Below are 9,192 nucleotides of genomic sequence, written 5' to 3'. Positions count from 1 at the left end.
AATGTACAGATAAATTAAAAAAACTGTATTTATTTATTAAATAAAAATGTTTTTTACCAACAATTTTCAACATCAAAGGCTTTTATTTTTTACTTGTTCAAGTCTTTAAGAAAGCATTTGAAAATTCTTTAAATTAAAAATGTTAGCTTAGAAATACAAATTTTAAATGGAAAATTTGTAAAGTAAAAAAAATTTAAATTACACATTGTAAGCTAAATAATATCATAACAAAAATAATGAAATTCAACCAAAAAGACCGAATTTTCAACCAGATATTTGAATTTTCAATTAAAACCGAACAATTTTCAACCAAAAACAGAATCATTGAATTTTTTGTTTAAAAAAAATCGATTTCAGACAAAAAAAAAGAATTTTCGAGAAAAAGAAGAATCATTGTTATTGAATTTGAACAATGCCATTAAAAAAGGAAGCACGCTCTCGACAAAAATTCCCTGACATTCCCAGGTGTACAAAAATTCCCTGGCAATTCCAGACTGGGTAGACTCCCCGGTTAATAAAGAACAAAAATAATGTTAAGTGTTTGAAGTTCAAGCACTTTATTTTTGTGGTACAAATAAGTGTGTTTAAACCTACGATGTTTCCATGGCCGCAGCCGTCTCCTCTGTGTATTTACCCTTGTCTTTACCCAAAGCAGCAAGACGTCCCTTGCTTCTTCTGTCGATGATCTTCTTGCGATCCTTGTCCATCTTCAGTTTAACAATGACAGTCTGGAAATAGAATATTTACTTCAAATACGATATCGAATTACCCAGATTCAAGAATTTCTAAAAAAAAGAAAGTGTAATCAGTGCCATCTTTTCTGCATTATTCAAACCAGATTTGAGAAGCTTATCACGTACAGGAAAACCCTGCACTAGACGCACAAGTCAAACCTTTTGTCTGAACTCTGTGAATGGTTTGGTTCATCATTTGAATTCAAAGTTAAATCAAGATTTTTTATTTGTATTGCAAAATATAATTAAGGAAACGAACCTTTGAGGCATCGATGCCAACGTATGCGGTGGCTCCGTTCGTCTTTTCCCTTTGGATCCTTTCAATGTAAATCACGAATTTCTTTCTGTAGACTTGGATTACTTTGCCAACTTGTTGGCCTTTGTAATGTCCACGGACAACCTGAGCATTTTAAGTTAAACGTTAAACCTACTATAATATTTGCAAAAATTAAAAAGGAATATTTTTTAAGTTTTTTTATTTTTTCAGTGCCAATTGCTCTACATGATACAACTGATATGTAAATGGTCAACGGCTTTCCAAGAGAACCTTGGGAGCTATTTTCCAAGTTACAATCGTTGTTGTATTATCCGTGAATGGTTTGGTTCATCATTATGAAATTTATTTACATTTTAAAATGAAAGAATTCAACCAACTGATCTTTCAAAATAAGAGTTCAGAGATAAGAGTCCATTAAATTTGGAAGGCCTTAAAATATCCTTCGAATTTAGGGATTTTGCAGGCAAACTCTTCACATTTGAGCGTTTTCTAAACTTAAGTTTGGTCAAGAAAACCAAGCTGACATTTATTTATTTTTGCTCAAATCCGAAGGCTTTGATTTTTTAATTTATCATGTAAATGTGGTAATTAGGAACTTCAAATTCCAAAGCATTTTTACATGCAATACTCAAAACTGATACAAAATTAAATCTTCCAGAAAATGTTAAGCCATATAAAACAAATAAATATATAGGCTAGAAATAAGAAATTATAAATAATTTGATAAAGCTTTTCATGAAAAACTGCAGTTTTTGAGCTCTTACAGAAAGTGAGGTTATGTTACCTGTACTTCATCGTCTTTTCGGATCGGCATCGAGCGCACATTATATTTTTGCCTGAGTTCCTTAGACAAAGGTGCGGACATGAGTCGCCTCCTGATGTGGGACGGAGCTGTAAAGTGCCTCTTACGGTTTTTCCTCCTCGAGGAAGTCACCAGTCTGTTGAACTTCATCTTGTTTTCTCCTGCATACGAAATTTAATATTAATGCACTTTTATTCACCTAGACACTTCATAATTACAATCTACCTCGACTCTTCCTATCTTTTTCTCGATAAACCGACAAAATACAAAGAAATTAATATTTCAGAGTGGACCGAAAGGTGTCAACCATTTTTCATCACGTGTAAAAGAAACTTTCGCGATGAATAAAAAATATTGGAATTGTTCGCTCGAAATTATTGTGTGTTTCCTTTGGTTGAAATTCGGTATTTTCTTTCATTTTCGAGCGACGGATTAGACTGGATTTTAATTCCAGAAACTCACCGAAAACAGCACTGTCTACCACATACAACCACCGGAAGAGATTCCGAGATGGCAAAGAAAAAACATGTCCGCTGACGCGCTTGCGCATAAGTGATTAACCGTTTATAACGTGGGAAAAATTTAAATTAACGAAATGCATTTTTAATTCTGCGATCAAATTTACTTGAGTTTTTGGATTTTAGTGAAAAAATAATGTATCTGGATTGGAGTTTAAATGATCTTGGATAAAAGCTTGTTCCTTTCAAATGCTTTTTTCAGCTCGATGATGTCAAAATGACTTTTGGATATTTTGGGAGTCAGTTTTAGTCAGGGCTGACGAGAAACATTTTGGAGCCCGGTACACGCATAATCTTGGGGCCTTGGTAATTATATGACATACCCATTCTTTTTCCCCGATTATTGTAGGAGCAAATAATAAAAAAAATGACAGCTCCTAACTACGAAGTCAAATAATAATACCAATTGCATGGGACTAAACTTTATTTTTTTAATAACTTATAAAACAATGACTTTTTACCACATGTATGTTTGGACATTTTTTGTCTAATTTTTTTTTTTTTTTGTTTAACATTGTTTCGTCTAATATGCAAATGGTACTATTATATTGCAGACATGCCAACTTCCACAGAAATTCAAATTTAATAAATGTAAAATAGTTCTTTTATATAAATAATAATAAAAACTGTTCGTTTATTTGTAAAAAAAGTTAAAGTGCCAGCTAGTTACATTATTTTCAACTGAAAGAACGTTTCATTCCTGTACAATTGCACAGGTTTTCTATTTTTTATAGCAAAAACTAAAGAATAACATATTTTCGGATTAAAAAAAAACAGCTGTTTTGTCAACAAAATGGACATTCTTTTTCTTCCTTGAAGGAAAAATCTTTTTGACGCAAATTAAACCTTTTTTTAATTCGTCTTTTTTGGTTGCATTCAACTGTTTTTTATTAAAAATTAAAATATTTTTTATTTGAAAATTCAAATACTTGGTTGAAAGTGACAATATATTGTTAAAAATATATTTAACCCGTTAAAAATTTATCTCTTCAATTAAAAATTGAACTATTTCGTTGCAATTTAATTTTATATTTTTTTCTCGACTGGAAATTAATTTTGTTAATTGAAAAATTAATTAATTTGTTTCTAAATATAAATTTATCTTATCTATTTAAAAAATTAACTAATTTGCTGAAAATTCGTCTTTTTTTTGTATAATTATACTGTTTTTAATTTTCAATCTTTTTGGTTGAAAATAGAAGTATTTGGTTGAAAGATGAACTAGTTTTCTAAGAATTTATTTTTATTTTGTGAGAATTCATCTGTTTGATTGAACATTTAATTATTTTGTTGAACATTTTTTTTCTTGTAAAAAATTATTTTCTTAGTGAACAATAAAACTACTCCATTTTTGGTTGGAAATTTGTCTTTGTTCGTTGAGAAAATTAACGATGCGGTGTAAAATTCATGTATTTTTTATTGAAAATTCGTTTCCTTTTGTTGAAAATGAATCTTGTTGGTTTAAAATTCATTTTTTGAGTTACAAATTTGAATACTTTCTGAAAATGTATATTTTTTTATACTGAAACTATTTTTTTAGTCAAAGATTTAACTACGTGGTTGGAAATTCATAATTTTTTTTTAGACAATTATTCTTTTTGTTTAAAAATTCATCCTTTTTTGTTAAAAATAATGTATTTCTTTTGTTAAAAATTCAAATATATGGTTGGACATTCATGTACTTAGTTGAATATTATTTTTTGGTAGAATATTACTATTATTATTGTTTGAAAATGATGGAAAATTTACCGATTTTGTTGAAAGTTACTTTTTCCGAAATTAAATAGTTTAACTGAGTATTTAAATATTTCATTTTTGTTTAATTTATATTTTTACATTCTCATCCTAATAAGAGGGTATTGGTTTTATGTGAAAAGTGAAATACGCGAATTCTATAAAATGTTGACGTTTTGAGACCCCCTGGGTCAGAAAAAGCAGTTTTTACTTGGGTGTCTGTCTGTCTGTCGTTGTTGTCGTTGTAGCCCGTAAACACGGCAACATTTGAAGATATTATTCGATTGGATTCCCCTTTTGGACACTTTGTAAGGATTGAAAAGAAAGGATGAGTTCGTAAGCCAGCTTTTTTTGAAAAAATTTTAAAAAGTTAGAGAGATCATTTTGAAAATGGTTGAGACCACTTTTTTGCATAGTTAAACATTCTTGCGACAGATATTTATAGTAGACCAAAATAGGAACAATTTATCCTTATTACTTTTTTGATAGAATAAAAATTACCAAAGTTATATAATTTTCAAAATCCAAAGAACCAAACGAAAATTAACACTTGAAGCCAACGAAAGCGTGAGATGGGAAAAATTCAAGAAAAGCGTTACTTCTTTAAAGCCCTACAAGATTGTCCAAAGGACTTTTTAATTTTTTCTAACAAAAAATCGAAAATTCAAATTTTTTTGCAAAAAAACTAATGAAAAACAGTAACTCTATTTTGTGGAAAACAAAGCCAGATACGAAAAGATCTAGATTGGCAATAATTTTGCACTTAAAAAAGAATAGGAAACTTTTCAGGAATTACTTTTTTGTAGGATAAGTAGTTTTTGTTTTATTTTTGAGAAAACATTGAAAATTAAAAGAATTATATTTGAGTACAACAATACAAAATACGAGAATAAGTGAGACCAAATTTATTCAACCAAAAAAACAAATATATAAAAACAAGGCAATAAGAATAAGATTGTTTCTATTTCCATGCATATTATAAATTGTAATGATATAAATTAAATAAAATGATACATGTTTAGGCGCAGCTAAGAATAATATTTAACGCAAAATAGGAAACAAATATTAAAGTAATCGTGATAAATACAATTTGTACTTTATTTTGCAAAATCTAAATACCCAATACCAGGCAGCGGTAATTAAAAAATGTATTATATTTGATATAAAAGTGCTTGATATAAAAAGCTTTAACAAAAGAGAGTTCACAATCGCAAAATTGCAACTTTCGATTAGTTGATTTTTAATTTTGACAGGTCTGTGCTGAATGTGGGAGAAATGCAAAGACCGAGCGCTAATATGCGAATGCACAAATGTGAGAAAAATACAATCCGAGCGCATAGCGCGAGTAAATACAAAATCGAGTGTGAAGCACGAGAAAAATGCGCGAAGCGCGAGAATCAACAATTGCGCACCTTAGGCGCTCTCAATCTTGCGCGCGAAGCGGGCCGCGGGCTCAGCGGGTAGAATCAATTTTGCTCAACTCTAGTTGTTTCCAAATTTGAAAAGATTTACAATTTTCGGTTGAAATTTTGTTTTGGTTAAAAATTAATTTTTTTTCAGTTGAAAAATCGTCTTCTTAGTGGAAAGATATTTGTATGAGAATTAATCATTTTGGTTGATTTTTTATTATTCCAATTTTTCCTAAAAAATACATTTTTTATTTGAACATTGATTTATTTCTTTCAAAATTCGTCTTTTCTAGCAAAACATTTGTCTCTTTGTTTTTAAATTAATTGTCTTGGTTGCGAATGTCAGTAGTTAATTAAACTTTTTTTTGTAGAAAGTTCATTTCTTTCGTTTAAAATTGAACTATATTTTGTTTCAAATTCACTTTATTCATCTACAAATTTAACTATTAAATTTTTGTTTGAAATTTTTTTTCTTAATTAAAAATTTAGCCATTTGGTAGAAACTTCGTTCCTTTTTTTCTAAAAATTGATCTTTTGTAGTTCAAACTTCAACTATTTATTCGCAAATGAAATATTTTGTTGAAAAATTTGTCTTTCCATTAGAAAATTAATCTTCTTGTTTGAAAATACAGTGAAACTCTGAGATTGGGCTGGTTTTGGCGATGATGAAGGTGGGGAATTACCCAGATAGAGTGCCCTTTTGTAGAAAACGCTTTTGTTTGTTCACGCCTGAGCTACCGCCGCTCACTTCGCGCAGCTCACTTCACACTTACTTGCGGCGTGGATCCAATTCTCGTAAGAACTATATTAGGAATCTCAATGGTGCACTGTACATTTTTTGGTTGAAAATTGAACAATTTCCCTTTTTTCTTAAAATTGATTTTTATTAGTTGAAAATGCAGCTAATAGATGTAAAAATTAAAGAGAATTATGAAAATACCCCAGTGGTCCTATAATCGTCCTAAAATTCAGGCCAAATAACATTCTAAAAACATACAATGTTCCAAAATGTCCAATGTTCCAAATACGTCCTATGAATTCATAGGACGTATTTGGAACATTGGAGTTTTTTGGACGTTTGTTGGCCTCTGACTTAGAACGTCTTTTTGGATGTTCTAAAAACGTCTTTTAAACCTTACGTCCTAAAAGCGTCGTTAATTAAGACATTCTAAAAACGTCTTTAAATTTCGTTTCGGCTGGGACATATGTACTTTGATACGTTCTTTTAGTAGACAATAATGTGATGAAACTAAATGACTCACTCTTTCACCTCGTTTTTTGATTAAACTGTAAAATTTAATTATTTATTTTATTTTTTATTTATTAAATTTAAATTTTCGTGTAACTTTGACTAGAACCATCAGCGCTAGCTGGTGGCTAGTAAATAAACTCCCCTATTGCTCTATCGTATCTCATCGTATGATTGAATCGTTCTGGCATCTGGATTCTGGCTGGAGTCTGGCGATTCAGGCACTGGTGTTCCAAACATGGCGACGGTGGGGTATGAATCTAAAGACGGCTCTCAATCGGATTTGTCGAAATCTCCAGTTTTTACGAACGAGACAGTCCAAAATATAAAAGAACATGAAAGTACAGGAATTCCTTTACAAACACCATGGACTTTTTGGCTCGACAAGTAAGTAACAAGAAAGATTTTTTTTTAACATAGTTTTTTTTTCTTTCCTCTTTTTGTCGAATATTATCAATATTATTGTCCCTTCTATTTCTCTTTGCTTTTTTGGTAACGCTCTTGCATTATAAACTTTAAAAAAAAATATCGGATTATTTTCTTTATGTTAAAAGATGGCTTAAAGTTGCTGTAAACAATGATTTATTCATAAACCTTTTGCTCTCTAGTGTTCTTTATTCAATAAGACTAGAAATAAAATTCTGCATTTTTAAAAATAAATTTTTGAATTAAATTCTGTTGTAATTGTAATTTTGCCATTTTTTTTCTCGTGGAAGATTATGAAAACTATTCACTATTAGGTTAAGAATTGAAAATATTCAAATTCTGATATTTGGATATTGAAATTTTAGTTGTGTATTGTCATCATGGAAATTTTGTAGAGAGCAATGATCGTGTTGAATTTATCTTTTGGATAAGATTGTTAGAACGCAACGTGATGAGAAAAACGAGAAAAATACATTGGTAGACTGTGATTATAACCTTCTAATTATCTCATTTTTCTTCGATACATTTTAATGCAGATTGATTGATATGCGGCGACCAAAGAACCATTAAAAATTCTTGCATTGATTTAATCGAAACGTGCGATTTATTAGAAGCCAGTATTACGAAAATAAAACAAATAACGATTGAGATTTAATTAGGCTGGTGCTATACCTAAGCAAAGATATTATACGTGGACTGATGTCCCAAATCCAAATCTACACGACGTGAAAGTTCCACTTTGCGTTACTTTTCTTTCTGTGATTTATCGTATACATAAATTCAGTTGTTAATAAAATTATTATTATTTAAATAAGTGGATGGTGACTTAAATTAGCGGCAATTGCACACACTTGAATGTAGACTGTAAACATTCCACATTTTGTCGTTCCAAATCTACATTTTTCAGAATTAGAACAATGTGCGCGCCACGCACTCACTAATGTAATGACCCTTTCTTAAGAAAAATAAATTTTATTCAGGAAGTTTCTGTATTATAGCTGTCCAAGTTCGACTTTAACAGTTTTTAAAATAATACATTGAATTATTTTATTTTTCAATTATGATATTCAGCTCGCAATACTCAATTCAAAAGTCTTTTAATTAAAAAATTGTTAAATGCAGTCTTGAGGACCTGAATAATTAAAAATTTAAAGCGTTTCAATTGAAAATTTTAATAAAAAACAGTTTTATTTGATCAACTGTGACTATAAATAAATAACTTTTTTAATGGAACTGTACTTTGAGTATTAAAAAGGGAACAATAATTAATTTTACTAGATGATTATAAATCCGTTCAAACTTTAATACTTTCCAGATTTTTACGTTAAAAACTTCATGGTAATAGATTCATAAATAAAGGCTTTTATTAAATAAAAAATGTGGATTCAGTATACAGTATTCCTTTTTTAACTCGCCCAATTAAAGAAACATTTGTTTAAGAAAAATAATAATTATTTAATATTTGACTATATTTAACTGCTCATTTCAGACGAGCAATTTAAAATCAAATATTCAAAATTAAACCATTTGAAACTGAATTATTTGACATAGAAAGTAAGAGAAATGGTTGAATTTTGATTACGAATAATAGTATTGGGTAACTTGTAGTTACCTAAAAACTTATTTTGTGTACGCTTCCTTAATTAAAAAAAGTAGGCATTACTTAAAGTAAATAAATAATACACAATACATTTCGGCAAGTGAACGTCAATATATATTTAGAATATAATTGAAATTGAGTAATATACATGTCAGACAGAATATCCTGCGGTATCAGAGTCTGAACGGATTTTGTTTTTCCTCAGTTTTCAGCAGAATAGCCAGAGTTACTTGTTTCATGGTCTTCGTTTTCATCAGCCATTAAAAGTTAATGCCAGGGCCTAAAGTATTTCTAATTTCGGACAAGAAAACCTTTTTTAGGATTAAATTTGAAACAAAATAGTATGTATGTATTTAATCTCTCCCTTTTACGGGTTTGAGGGCCACCGCTCCCTGTACATATATTTACAATTCCATCCTTAGTCTAACTTAACTGCTACTTAT

At 29.6% G+C, this 9,192-nt stretch overlaps 2 protein-coding genes across 2 annotated transcripts in view; one reads left to right on the top strand and one right to left on the bottom strand.

The window, feature by feature from the left end:
• Positions 1-551: 551 nt before the first annotated feature.
• Positions 552-2,361, bottom strand: LOC117177243 (60S ribosomal protein L26). Its single transcript, XM_033367824.1, has 4 exons — positions 2,276-2,361; positions 1,796-1,974; positions 994-1,134; positions 552-728 (listed from the first exon to the last, which is right to left on the bottom strand). Exons 2-4 carry the CDS (start codon positions 1,961-1,963, stop codon positions 591-593), a joined length of 447 nt encoding a protein of 148 aa, XP_033223715.1. The 5' UTR covers positions 1,964-1,974; positions 2,276-2,361; the 3' UTR covers positions 552-590.
• A 4,555-nt stretch (positions 2,362-6,916) lies between these two features.
• Positions 6,917-9,192, top strand: part of LOC117176738 (eukaryotic translation initiation factor 4E type 3-like) — a 16,959-nt gene continuing 14,683 nt past the window's right edge. The window contains exon 1 of the mRNA XM_033367005.1: positions 6,917-7,110. Within this exon, the coding sequence (XP_033222896.1) occupies positions 6,962-7,110 (149 nt within the window). The 5' untranslated portion in view covers positions 6,917-6,961. The remainder of the gene's footprint in view (positions 7,111-9,192) is intronic.

The sequence above is a fragment of the Belonocnema kinseyi genome, chromosome 7 (assembly GCF_010883055.1).
Source record: "Belonocnema kinseyi isolate 2016_QV_RU_SX_M_011 chromosome 7, B_treatae_v1, whole genome shotgun sequence".
Classification (NCBI taxonomy): Eukaryota; Metazoa; Arthropoda; class Insecta; order Hymenoptera; family Cynipidae; genus Belonocnema; species Belonocnema kinseyi.
Note: the sequence above shows the minus strand (reverse complement) of the source record. Positions and strands in the feature narration are given on the sequence as shown.

What these genes read in the sequence shown, in the direction of transcription:
- LOC117177243 (XM_033367824.1), bottom strand. Translation starts at nt 1,963, where the DNA reads ATGAAGTTCAACAGACTGGTGACTTCCTCGAGGAGGAAAAACCGTAAG. An exon ending in GAAAAGACGATGAAGTACAG is followed by an intron (nt 1,135 to 1,795) that starts GTAACATAACCT and finishes TAAAATGCTCAG; the next exon opens with GTTGTCCGTGGACATTACAA. An exon ending in TTGGCATCGATGCCTCAAAG is followed by an intron (nt 729 to 993) that starts GTTCGTTTCCTT and finishes TTCTATTTCCAG; the next exon opens with ACTGTCATTGTTAAACTGAA.